This window comes from Leguminivora glycinivorella, chromosome 11 (genome assembly GCF_023078275.1).
Source record: "Leguminivora glycinivorella isolate SPB_JAAS2020 chromosome 11, LegGlyc_1.1, whole genome shotgun sequence".
Classification (NCBI taxonomy): Eukaryota; Metazoa; Arthropoda; class Insecta; order Lepidoptera; family Tortricidae; genus Leguminivora; species Leguminivora glycinivorella.
The window spans coordinates 11537201-11555307 of NC_062981.1; the positions used below are offsets into that span (position 1 = coordinate 11537201).

Here is an 18107-nt window from a genome sequence, read left to right on the forward strand (position 1 = left end):
TTTGCCAGCGAGCAATGGAGCGCAGCATACTCGGAGTCCGCAGAATCGATCGGATAAGGAACACGGAGTTGCGCTCCAAAACAGGTATCGCAGATGTGGGTGTAAGTAAAGGCAGCCAAGCTCAAGTGGGATTGGGCAGGACACATATGTCGGATGCCTCCAGACAGATGGACCAAAATAGCGACCGAATGGGCACCACAATTTACCCGAGGCCGAGGTAGGCCAAAAATGAGATGGCGGAAAGACCTGGACTCATTTTGTGGCGATTGGCGGGAGCATGCAAAGAACCGTGACGAGTGGCGGAAAACAGGGGAGGCCTTTGCCCAGCAGTGGGAAACAATATAGGCTATAAAAAAAAAAAAAAAAATTATGGAAACAAGACTGTGTCGAACAATAAAATATATATTAATAGTGTACATTTATTAGATGTAACCATGATTACAGACACGAATACAATCAAGCATGGAATATTTTGTAAATGTTTAGTTCTTGCGGTGTGCTCTGTTGCGGCGCATGTTGGTTTGGCATTGCGGGCAGTACCACTTGCCCTTCGGCGGGGCCGTGATGCCCACGCACGGGTAGTGGAACCATTCATAGGGACACTGAAACAAAAATTGTTAAATGACTATTGGAATAAAGTACCATGTCTTACTGGTATTTTGATTATGTTTATAATGTTGATGATAAAAGAAAACTCAACGTGTATTTAACGTTGAATCCTCACTTTGATTCACTGTGGGAGTTATAGAACTATTTTGAACAGCAGACTGAGGGTGCGGGGGCTAACGTGCGCGCATGAGCATTGACGTTTTGCGCACGAGGGCTGCTCGGACTTTCGGATGGCGCGATGGCGGATGGTTTGTCTGTGGGTCTAGTAAAAAGGGTATAACTCAAATTGACTCGATGAAAAAGGGCACAAGTCCCACTTCGGATTTGAGTAATACCCTTTTTCACTATGTATAAAGTAGAAATGTCGTAAGCTTACGTCTTGATTATCGCAGGCGACCATGTCCCCGTAGGAAACCTGGTTGCAGATGCAATAGCGCGGCTCGTTGGGGTCGTACGTCCATTCCTCCTCCATTGGCTCTTCGATTGCTACGTTGTTCACGACATTATTCATTCTGAAACAAGTACAAGAAAAAAAAATAAGTTAACTGTTATAAAATATATACTTTATAAAAGTTCTTAACACTGTACCTACTTTACTTTTTATTGAGAATCTAGTTCTTTTTAGCAATCATTTAGTGTCGACCAGTCACTTTGTGTGAAGTTGATCTAATATAAGGCAGCGTCCCCACTTAGGTGTCGCGTGTCTCGCGGCGCGCAACGGACGTCTCCGCCACGCCGCCTAAATGTAAATAATTTTTTTTTTAATTACATTCAGGCGGCGTGGCGGAGATGTCCGTTGCGCGCCGCAAGACATGCGTCTTATGAGTGTGGATGGTAGCTAAGGTTGCTGTAAATTTGTAACAGGAAATTGTATCTATTTTATTTCGCTCGGTTTTGAAACCCAGGAACTTTATTATCTATTTACTTGTAATTTGTAACAATTAATATCACTGGGCGTGAAATGGGTCCCGCATAGACTTGTGTAAAAAATAACCTAACCACAAAATTAAAATTTTGAAAAACTCCCGACATAGTGGACCGATTTTCATGAAACATGGCTAAGAACACTCTCGATTAACTCGGCTTTCAAACAAAAAACTAAATCTAAATCGGTTCATCTGTTCGGGAACTACAATGCCACAGACAGACAGACAGACACGTCAAATTTACAACACCCTGTCGTTCATGTCATCTAAATCTCATTAAAAATTATCTGTAGTTCATCTCATCTAGCACGTAGGATTTATGTACGCAAGCTGCGAAGTTATGAGCAGTGTGGTGTAAATAGTGTACGCACACGACGGTGGGCGACGAGGATCGGCTGGCGACGGGCGCCAGCGTCGGCTGCGCGTGCGCCGCCGTCGCCGCGGGCGCCAGCGTGTAGCTCTTCCTGCAACGGGGACAGGAAACAATCATGTAAGGAGGCTGTTGTTCACAGCTCAATTAGCAAGCGCACGCATAGACCATACGGCACACGACTCGAGGGAGAAACGGTATTCGTCTGGTGGTTTTAGACGGTACTCCTAAATTGCTTAGTCCGTCATCGCCCCTGGTTCCCACGGACCGGGTGGCAGGCGCAATAAATATATACTTAGGTGTTATATTTATTACGCGTGTATTAAAATATGCCTGATAATGGTGATCTCCATTATCTGGCATATTTTAATTTTTCAGATGCAAAACTATCTATTTTTGAGATGCAACACTATCTTTATTGAAGTTGAAGAAGGCAGTCACTAAATATGCCCAATTCTATTAATACTGAATTGAGGGATAGTATCTAAAGGTACAAACTTTTGCTTATGTCGTTTGTTGGAAGCGCTGGCGCCGGCGCTGCCGTGCGCGTGCGCGCCGTGTGCTGCCGCGCTGTGACCTGCGACAAAAATATGTATACTACTTATTAAGATACAACTGCGAAAAAGAGAACATTCAAAACGAGTGACGGTCAACGAAAACATGACTGAAGAGCGTTTTGAATCGCGAGATGAAAATGTTAAAACTTTCGACATAATTATGTACTCGCTAGTGCCTAAGACTGACATGGTCAGTCAATTCGCGCAGTCAAGGTGCGTAGAAGCAACACGCGGCTGACTACGTCTTGCAAGGTGCTCCGAAATCTAATAAACAGCATGGAACTGCATAAAGTCCTCAGTCGCTTTGTTGTCCCTTCGAACAGATGGCGCCGGCGCCCCACCTGCAGCTGTGGAGCGGCGCGGGACGCAGGACCACGAGCTACCGCGGCTCGGCGGCACTCGCCACTGTGCGACATGATCAACTTGTTAAACGACCTTTTGGGTAACGACCTACAAGTAGATATTTTTTATGATACATGGACTACACTCGCGTCCAGGCAGGGGCGGCTCACTCCGCGATTCTATAGCCGCGCTACAAGTACATGCTGGCGGCCGCGAGTTCGCGGCCTTATCAGGGGTGACGCGCGTTCTCACAGAACGCACGTTCGGACTTTCTATTGTTACTTTACATCGCGATTTATTTTTTAAGGTTCATATGCGACGTCCGCGTGTGGAATGCTTAATGCTTAGTGAAATAAACGTCATGAATAATAAAGCTAGGAACATACTACGCGGACGTCCGTCGTAAAACGACCGCGACCGCGACCTATCAGTGTGCACGGAACAAAACATCCAGAGAGCCAGATTTCGATCGGACGTCCGTGCGCTCAAGGCCACGTCCGCGTCCGTCGACCGATAGTTTGCACGGTTATGTGTATTTCCATTGTCCAGATTCCCGTCCGCGGTCGATTTACGACGGACGTCCGCGTAGTGTGTTCCTAGCTTAAAGGACAATCTTACACAGATCTACTATTGATTAAGTCCCACGGAAAAGTTCAGTAAGGATTGTGATTTTGGGACAAAAATATATAAATACTGTATATAGACGTAGAAAGTACCCAAGACTTGAATATAATAGTATAACATTTTATTTGAGTATTAATTCGTTTTAAACCATAGGCAACCCTATCGTCCGACGCAGCGCACGTGCGGCTCGTTTCTTTGTTAGAATTCTGTAGGTATTTAAAAAGGCGGCATTTCGTGAACATCAAAGCAGTGGGCCTTCTGTACTTGTACTATTATATATTCTGTGGTCCAGGTGCCTTGCTTACTGTGAGAGTGTGAATGAATGAATGAACAGTTGACGTTCTTAAATTCCTACACCGTTACATGAGTATTAGCAAAGACATATGTAACTCCGTATAGACGGATAAAGTCTAAGAAAAAAACGTACCTCAAAGCCATAAAGAAAAAGGTACCGTGGCCTAGATGGCGTTACCTTTGGGGAACGCTCGGCTAGATGGCGCTAATATTAATATTTGACATTTTAAAACATATCAAGCTAACAATATGGGCCAAATTGTCAAAACTGAGGTTCAAACGTTTTAAGCTTGTGTCGAGAGATGGCAGTCTTTGCACTGTGATTACACATTTTACTTCGACAGTAACTCTCTATAATACTCGATCCTCTTTGATATAAATGTAATGCAAGTATAATTGGTGTAAACCGTTACAGTACAGTACACAGTATTTACAGTACAGTAACATACCGGCGTGCAGCGAGTGGTGGTCGTGCAGCGCGTGCGCGGCGTGCGCGTGCAGCTCGCCGGCCACGGCCTCGTACGTGCTCTTCATGTGGTGAGTACACGTACAGTACAGTACACAGTATTTACAGTACAGTAACATACCGGCGTGCAGCGAGTGGTGGTCGTGCAGCGCGTGCGCGGCGTGCGCGTGCAGCTCGCCGGCCACGGCCTCGTACGTGCTCTTCATGTGGTGAGTACACGTACAGTACAGTACACAGTATTTACAGTACAGTAACATACCGGCGTGCAGCGAGTGGTGGTCGTGCAGCGCGTGCGCGGCGTGCGCGTGCAGCTCGCCGGCCACGGCCTCGTACGTGCTCTTCATGTGGTGAGTACACGTACAGTACAGTACACAGTATTTACAGTACAGTAACATACCGGCGTGCAGCGAGTGGTGGTCGTGCAGCGCGTGCGCGGCGTGCGCGTGCAGCTCGCCGGCCACGGCCTCGTACGTGCTCTTCATGTGGTGAGTACACGTACAGTACAGTACACAGTATTTACAGTACAGTAACATACCGGCGTGCAGCGAGTGGTGGTCGTGCAGCGCGTGCGCGGCGTGCGCGTGCAGCTCGCCGGCCACGGCCTCGTACGTGCTCTTCATGTGGTGAGTACACGTACAGTACAGTACACAGTATTTACAGTACAGTAACATACCGGCGTGCAGCGAGTGGTGGTCGTGCAGCGCGTGCGCGGCGTGCGCGTGCAGCTCGCCGGCCACGGCCTCGTACGTGCTCTTCATGTGGTGAGTACACGTACAGTACAGTACACAGTATTTACAGTACAGTAACATACCGGCGTGCAGCGAGTGGTGGTCGTGCAGCGCGTGCGCGGCGTGCGCGTGCAGCTCGCCGGCCACGGCCTCGTACGTGCTCTTCATGTGGTGAGTACACGTACAGTACAGTACACAGTATTTACAGTACAGTAACATACCGGCGTGCAGCGAGTGGTGGTCGTGCAGCGCGTGCGCGGCGTGCGCGTGCAGCTCGCCGGCCACGGCCTCGTACGTGCTCTTCATGTGGTGAGTACACGTACAGTACAGTACACAGTATTTACAGTACAGTAACATACCGGCGTGCAGCGAGTGGTGGTCGTGCAGCGCGTGCGCGGCGTGCGCGTGCAGCTCGCCGGCCACGGCCTCGTACGTGCTCTTCATGTGGTGAGTACACGTACAGTACAGTACACAGTATTTACAGTACAGTAACATACCGGCGTGCAGCGAGTGGTGGTCGTGCAGCGCGTGCGCGGCGTGCGCGTGCAGCTCGCCGGCCACGGCCTCGTACGTGCTCTTCATGTGGTGAGTACACGTACAGTACAGTACACAGTATTTACAGTACAGTAACATACCGGCGTGCAGCGAGTGGTGGTCGTGCAGCGCGTGCGCGGCGTGCGCGTGCAGCTCGCCGGCCACGGCCTCGTACGTGCTCTTCATGTGGTGAGTACACGTACAGTACAGTACACAGTATTTACAGTACAGTAACATACCGGCGTGCAGCGAGTGGTGGTCGTGCAGCGCGTGCGCGGCGTGCGCGTGCAGCTCGCCGGCCACGGCCTCGTACGTGCTCTTCATGTGGTGAGTACACGTACAGTACAGTACACAGTATTTACAGTACAGTAACATACCGGCGTGCAGCGAGTGGTGGTCGTGCAGCGCGTGCGCGGCGTGCGCGTGCAGCTCGCCGGCCACGGCCTCGTACGTGCTCTTCATGTGGTGAGTACACGTACAGTACAGTACACAGTATTTACAGTACAGTAACATACCGGCGTGCAGCGAGTGGTGGTCGTGCAGCGCGTGCGCGGCGTGCGCGTGCAGCTCGCCGGCCACGGCCTCGTACGTGCTCTTCATGTGGTGAGTACACGTACAGTACAGTACACAGTATTTACAGTACAGTAACATACCGGCGTGCAGCGAGTGGTGGTCGTGCAGCGCGTGCGCGGCGTGCGCGTGCAGCTCGCCGGCCACGGCCTCGTACGTGCTCTTCATGGCCGCCGTGCGGCGACCTTGCTGCATCTGCAATACATATGTACGGTCACTGGATTATCAACAACTATAGGCTAGTTTCCTATACTTCAAATAATAGTACATTACGATACAAGTGCGTAAAAAGGAAGGTCGAAACGAGTGGCGATAAATTAAAACACGACCGAAGGGAGTCTTTTAAATCGACACGAGTTACGAATGGATAATGAGATGGTGTTTTTTTTTACGCACTAGTGCGTGAAGTGGTTCATTCTATGCCAGGTCGAAACTTCGGAGGGCCATCTGTACTGAAAAACGTCGTACCATACACGTGCGAAAAGGAAATTCGTAACTCGTGTCGATTTAAAACACTCCCTTCGGTCGTGTTTTAATTTATCGCCACTCGTTTCGAACTTCCTTTTTTACGCACTTGTATCGTAATGTACTATTATGCAGTGCACAAAATAAAGAACCACATAATTAGAAGAAAAATATGGACAGTAGTTATGTTCATAATTTCTATTTAATAAGTCAAAGAGAAAGATATAAAGTATATGATTTGACCGTGAAGCCACTCCTCAGTATTTCATAGTAATTCCATATTAGCAAATCGTTTTGACAGTTCTTAAAAAGAAGCTGATTTGACTAGTAGGAAACTAGTAGCCCATTATAGAGGAGTAGAGATGTCACACGATTTATGGAACCTATGGCTCGACGTCGAATTTAATAGGAGGGCAGCATGGCAAATTTCATCGCAACAAAGCATGCAATCTTGTAAGAATCAGTGTAAAGCTGAGTTTAGACCTGCAAGTTATTGCTGCAAGTTTTGAGACGCAACTATAAGTAAGAGTGAGTGGCAAATATCTGCATCTCTTTCTTGCATATACTTGTTTCAAAACTTGCAGCAAGAACTTGCTCGTCTAAACCTGGCTTTAGGCCTGAGAGGTCGCTCGGAGTGTTCGGTTCGGCGATGCGTGGAGCGGGGTAGGCCCGCCCTTGTGCACGCTATGCAGCGTCGACTCAGGACATTTTTATGAGCTTCAATTGTTTCACACTAGTGTTGAGTTCCTCACTCGTGAGGCACCTCATTTGTACCACTCATATTGTTAATTTGTCGCAGTACTTCACACGGCAAAAATGTATTGCATCACACTTCAACTCACCGCACCTCATTTTACTCGCTTGTGACAGTCGCAACACAAACACCTCACGCCTCACAAAGCATTCACGTACTTCAAATGTCACAAAAACGTCAAAACTCATCATCCACACGCGCGCCTCGCGGCCCTCAAATACTCGCTCGCAACACAAACACCTCATTCCTCACAGATCATGCACATACTTCAAATGTCACAAAACGTCAAAAACTCATCATCCACTCGCGCGCCTCGCGGCAGACGCGGCCCTCAAACTCCGTCGCGAGAGTCGACACCTCAAATGAAGTGATCAACCACACGTTCAGTTATCGAACTACAGACCTTATGGCCGGGACAAAAGGTCCACCGATAAAATAAAATGTATCGTTTGACTCGTTTGTACCGGAAATCGCTTTGTACCGGAAAGACAGAAGAGGCACTGTGACAACAACACTTCAAAAATCCTTTCAAAGTGAAACAGATAGTTACGTTTACCATAAGAGGGAGTGAGACAGACACACGCGGGCTCCAAATTTGCCTCACCAAAAATACGTTACACATGACTCGAAAGAAAACAATCTTATGCGCCGCAAGTTTTCATACATTTTACGCCTTTTTGATCCCAGGATAGTTAACTTGCTCGCAAAAATCGCGCGAAAAATCAGACGATTTCGCGTGAACCACATCTTTTGTCTCTGTCGCATTTGTGAAGTCATGAATAAATGCAGCTGAGATGCAAAATGTTGTTTTTCGCGGCAGGTCTTCATTTTTGAATTTTTTGATAGCTATTATTGTGCTAACACATTGACCAGTATAACGTGATCTACCGCAGCAATAGAGTTTGTATGGCTATTGTTATGTGTAATCAGGGAGCTCTCTTAGACTGGACGTTGAAATGGTAACTCAAGTGTTTTGAATATTCGGAATACCAAGCATACCAACACAGAGGACCAACCACTGAGAAGATGCGTTTACGAAGCTTGCTTAAAAACAATTACAAGATTACTGACCGAAATATAATATAAATTATGTGAAGCATGGTAGTTTAATTAAGTATTTAATCAGTAATAGAAAGAATAATTCATTTCTTAATTCAATAGAATGATAAATAAATCCGACACGAAACGTAATTCACGGTTGACGTTGACAGTAATGACAGTTTACAGAAGAAAAGTTAGTTTGTACGTACTTAGTTGCATTAGCAATATTTGCACAAAGTTTAGTTTTGTCCTACAGTGATAATACTAATAAATGAGCCAAAATGTAATAATGGTGACAACTTTTACACAATCAAATATACCTGTGATTCTGCCTTAGTGTCATTTGTGTGCAAAAAAATAGTGAAACTGAACTGAAAAGACTTACCGGCGTCGCGAATGTTGATGGTGTTTTTAATTACTATCATATTGCTTTTAAAACACATGGAGTGGTAGGTTTGTTATTTTTATGTAAAAGTGGTACTAATTATAAAACAATACGAACTTTAGTTTGTTTTAAAACATGCAGTTTTATGGTAACTATGCTAATCAAAGTATGTTATTATTAAGCTGTTAATAATATGAAACCACTGTAATTTGTAGCAGTAATTTAAATGGAACAAACTGTAAATAATATTATTCAATGGCAAAATTAGACCCAGTTCCATAAAAACATCAAATTAAGTTGTTATGCAGGCCTCTATGACAGTCCTTGAAATATTTTTTAATTTTATCTATTTTCTCTTGTTAAATGTTCAAGTACTCATTATGACTAATGAAATTTAGTATGTATAAAGGATATTTACCTAGTACACAACTACACATACTAGTTTTTGTTGCCGATGGATTTTGTCAAACAGCTGATGCTAGAAATTATATATATATACAGATCAGTACCTCACCTCATTTGAAGTAAGACATTGTAACACCTCATTTTTGGAAATGAGGTACTCATACAAACTCATTTGAAATTGATGTCCTACCCATCACTATTTCACACGCCGTTTGCCCCGCTCTGTTATGGCCCCTGTACACATATGGCCAACGGTTTCACCAACCCCCTTGGCCAAGCGTGTAGAGGGCTACTTGGCCGTATGTTGGCAGTTGGCGCTAGCGCTGAATATTTACGAAAATAATAAGTTTATCTATGCCAATAATAGTGTTGATTTTAGGAAATAAAATAACCTTGCAAATGTTTAATGTATTGCCTAAAAAAGATAAATGTGCTTATCAGAATATTCAAAAAAATTGTTAATATTTCAAATGACCTAGAATTTCCTAGCCTTTTCCATTCCACGTCCATCTTTCATGAAGAGCCAATGCCAAGTGATTGGTTCGCCAATGTGTAAATAGCGGCTCTTATCTTGGCCAAGGGCTTCCACCAAGGGTTGGTGGAACCGTTGGCCACATGTGTACAGCGGCCGTTACACTACAAACAACCAATAAAATTACCTGTTGAGTAGCTGCGATAGCCTGGCTGGCCGCTGCAGCTATAGCGTTTGTGGCTTGACCCAAGGTATACGAATCACGGCCCAATGCAGCCTGAAACATTTTATAATTAACTTAACATTTTGTTTAGCGCGTTGAAGAGTGAAGTCTCACCCGAAGCTTAGTTTTTCCACATTTGTATTTGGGAGAATCAACTTTTTGACCAGCTCAAATCTGTCCGAAATTTAAAACTTCGTTTTAAAATTCCTCCCTTAAATAGTGGATTTTATACTTTTCACTTTATAGTTTAGGTACTCACGTATGGTGTAAACCCCATAGACTGGAATTTTGTTCATTAGAAATTCTTGGTAACTTTGAATGACGCCAAAGACACTCAAAACTATCAGTCAAAAAGTTGATTCGCCTATTTATTCTGAGCATTAATAGCAATAATTGCAGACATTCCTAGTGCCGTAGCCGAATGGCATTTCTGCGACGCGAAACGAAAACGAAACGCCGCGAAAGTTAGTCTGGCTCTGTCGCGCCAATACGCAAGAGCGATAGAGATAGATATCTACGATCGTTTCGTTTCGTGAGCGTTTGTGGCTTACGTACCCTGCTTGTTAAAAAAAAAATTAAAGATTACGATTTTAGTCTGACTTTAATAGTGAAGGCTGGCTTCAGTAATAAAGGCTATTTTTAACCCCCGACACAAAAACGAAGGGGTGTTATAAGTTTGACGTGTCTGACTAGTCTGTGTGTGTGTTTGTTTGTGGCATCGAAGCTCCCGAACGGATGAACCGATTTAGATTTAGTTTATTTTGTTTCAAAGCTGAGTTAGTCGAGTTCTTAGCCATGTTTGAAAATTCTATGTAGCCATACAAGTACAGAAGGCTTCTTTGATGAAAATCGCCGTCCACTATGTCGGGGAATTCTATTGCGCCGCACGAAGGTTTCTGAATGGGCCGCGAAATTTTAACGGAGTTTTGGTTGTGGTTATTATTTTATTTTTTAGCAGAGAATATACCTGTATAGCGGTATCAGTCCGGGACAAACTGTTGCCGGCCGCCACAGCGCGCGACTCGCGCGCGCCCCAGCTGTCGCGCCGCTTCTCGCGGAACCGGTACCTGCTGGCAATATGCTCTCATCAACCAAAACTGTCTAACACAGCGGTTCCCAATCTATTTCAGTCTGCGGGGCACTTACAAGTTAAGAAAGGTTATCAGTGTTACACATTTTATACAGATACAGCACTCTAAAACCTAGCTACTAGCTAGGCTATTTGAAAAAGATTGGTAACCATGATGAATTGGACTCGATGTGTCATTCCGTGAACTGCTTATGTGTGGCAAAAAAATAATAGAAAGGAAAATAAAATATTTGTCCTGAAAAATATGAGTCTACATCTCATGAACTACAACTTCCTGTAAGTGAGAGCACATAATTTGTGCCGTTTTTTAAGAAAAAGGGACCATATTGGGCACTCTAACAGGTCATCCATATAAAGATATGAACAAAATAAATCATATCCTTATGGTAGGCAAAAAACCTTTCACTTTAAAATGACACACTTACTGTCCCACATGGGTTACCAACCAACCCCTTTTATAATGCATTACTTCTACTATTGAACAAGAACATTCTGCCCTTGAATAGTCTAAGTTTGACTGACTATTTCTTTAAATTATCTGGGTATAGTTACCTGCTATCCTTGTAATGGTTGTTGTTGGATGTGCTGGTGTGATTGGTGTTGACGTCAAGCTCCAATGACCGCTTCTCCAACAGTTCCGTTATCCCCTTGTTATCTGCCTCCAGTTCACACTTAAATTTATGTAGTTCAGTATCTGTTGAAAATAATATCAAATATTAAAAAACAATAACTTTAAATTAATCTTTACAATCATCAGAGACCTAAGTCCGTTTTCACATTATCCGATCCGATATCGGATGTCGGAAGGATTTGAATGGAAAAAATCCAAGATGGCGCCTGTAATGTATGGGATATTGGTCCTGCATCCGATATGTATTGGATCATGTGAAAACGCTCTAAGACAATTGTGGTCAGCTGTAAGAGTTCTAATCTCTAATGCGTACACGTAACATGACTCTGGGCAGCTACCAAATACACCCAGATGATGCGAGGTATCTTGATTTCAAAAATACTACAAATCTTCGAATTTGTAGGACTTGATCGAGAGTTGTAGTAGGTGGCGATCACAATAGATCAGAAATGGTTGCAGGGACACATAAGGCGCTATGAAGCCTTACTTAGCCCCTAACAAAGAAGAAGAGTTCTAATCAATGTTTAGGAATTTTTATGAACATACTACTGATAGGTACAAACAGTTATTTCAAGAAAGCATTATGAGGGAAAGACCCAAGGCTGTGTGGCATAAAACTGGGATAATAGAAGGAAGATGACAAGTTATTGATGAGACCTACATTTTACAAATTAAATAAGAAAATATAATACACACCTAGTCTTCTTAAATAGCGGTCCACTAGTTCAGACATCTGATTAGCTAGTGCAACTTTTTCATCAGCCTCTTCAAGAGTCTTGTTATACCCTCGCTTTATATCGGAGAACTCTGTGTTGGCCTGTTCCGTGTCCACTTCCCCTCTGCGACAACCACCAAATAAAGTCCGAACCCGTTTTTCCAGGGTGTCCATACTATCTATAATAAAAATTTCTTATGTGAAAATCATATGGTAAAACTTGATTTATCAAAGATTTAATTAATTTTATGAAGTATTTATTATACTTACTTTGTACGGATAAATCCATTTCACGCATTTCTGTAAACCGATCTCTCAATTCTTGAGGAAGATGCTCGATCACTGGAAGAGTTAAAATGCAAAATCACGTTTTATAAAGTTTATTAACCGACCATATATTATTTCATATATATGACAAACTTAAGAGTTCCTATTTATATTACAAACTATAGTTGCGCGTCGTAAAGTAATTAGCATCGTTAATAAACTAAGTTTACCTACATTACTTATGTTACAAGATAAGCAATATAAACATGATAAAACAATAACTTAAAATAACTTTGTTTTGCGCGCCATAGCTATATTTTTTTCTTAGCAGTGCTACCAACCAATGAAAGAGCTTGTCATTTTAGGGCGTAAAGAACAAAGGCAACTTACTTTCCAAATAATCTTCTAAATACAGCATTTTGGTGGAATTTGTAAAGATTTAATCAATTGAAGAACACTCTAGGTAAGTTTTGTTATATTTGAAACTTGTTATAACCGTGATTAAAAGAGATATGTACACGATTGACGTGTAACTACAACGACGTCACTGAGTTCGTCATTCAAAATGGCGACCCATTACACATTTGTGGCGAATAGTGTGGGGAAAGGAAATGTCGAGTCTGTTGCCGAATTACTCAAGATTATGTTTCATAATAATGTATTTAATATGTTTGGTCGGTGAATCCCTTTTTATCTATACTAGACATGTATCACTAATATCACTACAATTTGATGTTTTAATCTTTAATTCATTTTTGCAGTACTTTATTTCTCAATATTGTAAAACATGCTATTCACGCTGAAAATTGATATCGATGTTCAACCCTTTTGCATACAGAATCAAGACTATGATCGTTGCATTGTTATATTATATAATTTATTGTTTGCCTTAGATTTCATTTACATACTTGTGATGTACGAATGACAGTGAGTAAAAGCGCAATTAATTAAGGTCGGCTGGATTATTACTCTCTAACGGGTCTTTAATAAATAGTTTCTGTATAATAATTAATGTATCGATACACTAGAATTAAAATACGTGCACTTCACTAGTATTTGTGAACCATAGACTATAGACGTCTTTGAACAATGATACCAATAAAAAGGAAACTTTTAGTGTTGCTATACACAAATTTTAAGCTGTGCTTACACTTTCGGACTGTTTAATTTAAAGCCTTGACAGACTAGCGGGCCCTGGCCATGCCACGGCTATGGCTGGCCGAGCCACCGAGTTGTCTAGGCCACCAACCTTGCACCAACCATGGGACCGAGAAAGAGATCTATTTGATCACCCTGTTTGGACTGCACTTTATTCTACGAGTGTATCATATTGTTTGTTGTTTTAGATATCAGTACAACATGATTCGACGACCGCTGACGGAAATTACTTTAAAACTTGACGATTTACAAGAATATGAAGCGATGCGACGTGATCAGGGCAGCAGTAACTCTTCATCAGCAGAAATGCAAGAGGACACATCAAAACCTCTCTGTCCGGGCACCAAGACTCAGGAAGAAATTCATAATAGGATCGGCTATGCGCCGAAGAAAAAATCTCGGGGTGTCAGCACTGTTTAGAATAAATAAAATACTTTTTAATTAATTATAATATTTCATTTATTAATTACAATTGACACCTACCTATACTATACAAGTACAAGAGACAAACTTATGGAGTCAAACAATACAGACGCCTGGAGTGCTTTGCTTTATCATATTAGTGCTTCAAAATTATAGTTAGGTAATTACATCGATTGAATTTAAAACAAACTTTACTTATGAGCGCAAGAGCTGCGCAAGTAAATACCAAAGACATATAATTATAACTCCGTATAGACCGATAAAGTCTAAGAAAAAAACGTACCTCAGTACCATACAGAAAAAGGTACGGTGGCCTAGATGGCATTACACCTTAGGGGTACGCTCAGCTAGATGGCGCTAATATTAATATTTGTCATTTTAACACATATCAAGCTAAGAATATGGGCCAAATTGTCAAACTAAGGTTCAAAAGTTTTAAGCCTGTGTCAAGAGATGGCAGTATATGCACTGTGATTACACATTTTACTTCGCCAGCAAAGACCTATATAACTTCGTAAAGACCGATAAAGTCTAAGAAAAAAACGTACCCCAAAACCATACAGAATAAGGTACGGTGAGCTAGATGGCGATACACCTTTGGGGTACGCTCGGCTAGATGGCGCTAATATTAATATTTGACATTTTAAAACATATCACGCTAAGAATATGGGCCAAATTGTCAAAACTAAGGTTCAAAAGTTTAAAGCCTGTGTCGAGAGATGGCAGTCTATGCACTGTGATTACACATTTTACTTCGCCAGTAACTCTCTATAATACTCGATCCTCTATGTAAATACCTAATCTAACGCAAGTCGCCGCTGTTGTGTCGCGACACTCGCGACTGCTTTGGCAACTGCCGAAATAACACCACAATTATAGCATTTTATGATTTGACTTTCATGTAGAAGTGCTGAAAAGTTTTGACTAGATTTAAAATGTGAGTCAAGTCTTAGTCAATATAAGGATGTTCCAGTTTGGCCGTGGGCTTGTCCGCCACGCGTTTACGGGCTCGCCGTTTCCAAAACAGGCAGATTATCCTAAAAAGAAAAAAAGTTAAATAAGGATATTTGCGCAAAACTTAAAGCAGATGGCGATGGATGAATCTACTATCTATAATATAATTATGACGATCTAAAGTAGATAATAGGTAAGTACCAAATTATCGCTTCTTTATGCTTATGCATCAATGCGGTACCTTTACTACCTTTTGCTTCAAAACTGCAACTGATAAGTCAGATAAGAACAGTTGGCGCCTATGGCCAACAGTATTGTACTAAAATTAGTACCGTAAACTGAGGAAGTAGAGTATCTCCACAACGCTGAGGATGGAAAAGCCCATGAAAAGCCCGAGCAAGCCTCCGCAGTTGGCGAGAAAGTCCGTGGGGCCGTACAGCTCGGAGCGGCGTGACGTGATGAACTGTGCCTCTTTGAAGAAGATGAAGATACGCGTCATGAAATTGCTGTAAGGAAAAACAATGTTAATTTAGGAATTGATTGTTTATGCACAGATCAGTGGGTAATGTTGTTAGGTATTGAAATTTTTGATAGGTTTTAAGGAGAAATGGGACACAAGCTTCTCTTTTGATAAGGACAATAGAAGAAATGTCAAAAATGTATTTCGTGGACTCAGCATCCTATATTTCCTTGTGGTGAGGTGTAGGTATAGGTGCTTGCTCGACTAGTCCTTCTCGAGAGTTTCCATGAGATGACTATCATGATTCATGAAGGACAATGACATCGACGAGCACGATATTGCGCACTGCCGTCTAATAGGCCGAATAATATATAATATTGGATGTAAATGTGTTACCAGACAAGCTTTTTATTAACGAATACTTTGATTAATATAACATACTCTTCAAGTTCCGGCGGTATCTCCGCCTTGAAGCTGGTGAATATATCCCTCCACTCAAAGTCCGCCTGGGAGGTTTCAGCCTCATACTCAATGGAGGTGCAAGCAGGCATGCACATGCAGCGCATGGCGATGTCGCGCGCGTTTTCATCTATCACGTTTGTACTGTTGTCTGCCGAATCTCGCTCCAGGCTACTCATGGCGGCTACTGTTACCAGTTCCTCTGTAAACAAGAGTTTAAAAAGTGTTTCTAGAAGCTTTAATTTAATTTCGTTGGAACAGTTTGTTGTTTAACTTACTTTGAGCATTTTGTACACATTGGATGCTCCCAGCACTGCATACTGTCATGTTCTCACCGTCTAGAAACAAAATGTCGTAGGTAATTTTAAAATTTTGTAGCGAAAAACAACAAGTATTTAATAAAAGTTGAGTTCTAGGTATACAGCCCACACGTGCAATCAGAGGCCTCGCACCTGTATTACCAAAAAGGGTAGGCAGAACACATGGCACTACTAAATACTAGTGCGAAAAAAGATAACGAAATCGTGATTTTCCATTGACAGGTTGCTAACACATCGCCCACATCATAATTGGATCGGACCCTTAGGTATCCCATAGTATAGTCAATTTCTACGTCACCCACGGGAGGAAATAGTGAATATGAAATAATGTGAACTGTAATAGATAGCATACAGCAAAGAAAAAGTGATCAAACTCACTGGTTGCGAAGCCCGGAATCCTAGATCCTCGACCGCCGGGGGCTTTCGGGCTTTGGTTTATCATAACATATATTTAGTAAAATAATTTGATGGGTTCCCTAGTATGAAATAATGTAGGTAATTGAATAGTGTACTGTGTACTCACAAACCATGCCGAAGTGTACGCAGCCGCAGCGTGCATATGTGAAGTTGCTGAGACACTCCATCTCGCAGTTGGCTTGCGTGTACACGCGGAAGTAGCGCAGGTAACGCTCGCTCGGGAAATAGCATTTACGTCTGGAGAAAACGCAATTTTGATATAACTAGGAGATGGTACACAAAATATACATTATAGTCCACTTCAGTACTGGCAGGCAAGTATGGTCGCGCGATAAATGATAAAACATCAGGCCCTATCGCACTTACAAATAGTGCGATAGGGACGGCCTGATGTTTTATCATTTATCCGACCATGCTTGCCTGCCTGAAGGTTTGGTTCAATATTAAGGGTCTCCGCTATCTGGCGCGGACACCCGCCGCGTGCGCACGCTCGGGTCCCGCGTCCTCCCGCCAAAAGTTCGTCGTATTAGACGGGCGCCCGTTCCGGGTTATCCGCGACGGTCCAATATTGGCATCAATAGAAATATTGCCTCGGTCACATGGGGTACGTACGGCATGAATAATGATGTGCAAAATGCGGAAACTAAAAAAAGTTTTTGGAAATGTCAAAGTTTCACAGGTTATATAGAAAATTAAGCTTCAATCTCCATATAAATATAAGGAAAGTTTTGGAATTATTCATGTGATGAAAATTTTGCAATTTCGGAAACTTTACGGACGGGTACGGACAAACAACTAAGGGAATACAATATCTAACATAAACAGAGATAGTCAAACAAATAGGTACATACTGAGAGGTTTTAAAATAGGTACTTGCATGTTAGGACTGTAAGGCAGTAAGCCATCGGAAGTCGTCATCATTTTAGGTTTCACCGATACCACGACCTCCTGAGATAGTGGAGCCCTGAAGTACTGCACTGACAACCTCGGCAACTCTGCGGGATTGTGAAGGAGAATCTAAAACAAAAGCAGAGAGCAAAATATAGAGATTTCCCAAAGAGTAGGAGCCAAAGTGTAGGTTATGCTAACTAGACTTATTACCTACTCATACTTATCTTATACTTTTAAACGAGTAATTCTTGTATATTTATTTATTTATTTATATATACCGATGATCTCGGAAACCGCTCTAACGATTTCGCAGAAATTTGTTATGTGGGGGTTTTCGGGGGTGAAAAATCGATCTAGCGTAGCCTTAGATCCCGGAAAACGCGAATTTTCGAGTTTTCATGGGGTTCGCGTTAGTACACATAAAAAATATGGTCGTTAATTTCGCCGCGCGCGTTTCCGCTTAGCTCAGTCATACGAGGTCGGTCTTATGTTCGCAGATAGATCGCAGGTGTCAGGGTTTCGAATCCCGGCCAGAAATTAAGTTTTTGTTTTTTGTT

The 18107-nt window shown here is 42.6% G+C and overlaps 2 protein-coding genes across 5 annotated transcripts in view; both read right to left on the reverse strand.

Moving 5' to 3' along the window:
• Window positions 1–405: 405 nt before the first annotated feature.
• Window positions 406–13035, reverse strand: LOC125231246 (inhibitor of growth protein 3). 2 transcript variants are annotated; one of them, XM_048136636.1, is made up of 11 exons: window positions 12859–13035; window positions 12472–12543; window positions 12183–12380; window positions 11408–11549; window positions 10733–10835; window positions 9730–9819; window positions 6104–6215; window positions 2404–2482; window positions 1907–1999; window positions 986–1121; window positions 406–602 (listed from the first exon to the last, which is right to left on the reverse strand). In XM_048136636.1, exons 1-11 carry the CDS (start codon window positions 12884–12886, stop codon window positions 483–485), a joined length of 1173 nt encoding a protein of 390 aa, XP_047992593.1. In that variant the 5' UTR covers window positions 12887–13035; the 3' UTR covers window positions 406–482. The 2 variants fall into 2 exon arrangements, with proteins under 2 accessions (XP_047992593.1, XP_047992592.1); XM_048136635.1 differs by lacking the exons at window positions 6104–6215; window positions 9730–9819; window positions 10733–10835; ... (2 more) ...; window positions 12472–12543; window positions 12859–13035 and adding an exon at window positions 4172–6094.
• Window positions 13036–14728: 1693 nt separating this feature from the next.
• LOC125230915 (pickpocket protein 28-like) overlaps window positions 14729–18107 on the reverse strand; it is a 29044-nt gene continuing 25665 nt past the window's right edge. For all 3 annotated transcript variants that reach the window (XM_048136194.1, XM_048136193.1, XM_048136192.1), the window contains exons 9-14: window positions 17537–17676; window positions 16766–16896; window positions 16201–16260; window positions 15905–16124; window positions 15336–15509; window positions 14729–15086 (exon numbers count right to left, since the gene is read on the reverse strand). In XM_048136194.1, the coding sequence (XP_047992151.1) occupies window positions 14999–15086; window positions 15336–15509; window positions 15905–16124; window positions 16201–16260; window positions 16766–16896; window positions 17537–17676 (813 nt within the window). In that variant the 3' untranslated portion in view covers window positions 14729–14998. The remainder of the gene's footprint in view (window positions 15087–15335; window positions 15510–15904; window positions 16125–16200; window positions 16261–16765; window positions 16897–17536; window positions 17677–18107) is intronic.

Bases quoted from the DNA above. Each gene is read 5' to 3' on its own strand.
- LOC125231246 (XM_048136635.1), bottom strand. From the start codon at position 6,050: ATGAAGAGCACGTACGAGGCCGTGGCCGGCGAGCTGCACGCGCACGCC. The intron at 2,483-4,171 runs GTATGTTACTGT...TTTTTGTCGCAG, and splicing joins CCACCACTCGCTGCACGCCG to GTCACAGCGCGGCAGCACAC. The intron at 603-985 runs GTAAGCTTACGA...TTTTTGTTTCAG, and splicing joins TCGCCTGCGATAATCAAGAC to TGTCCCTATGAATGGTTCCA.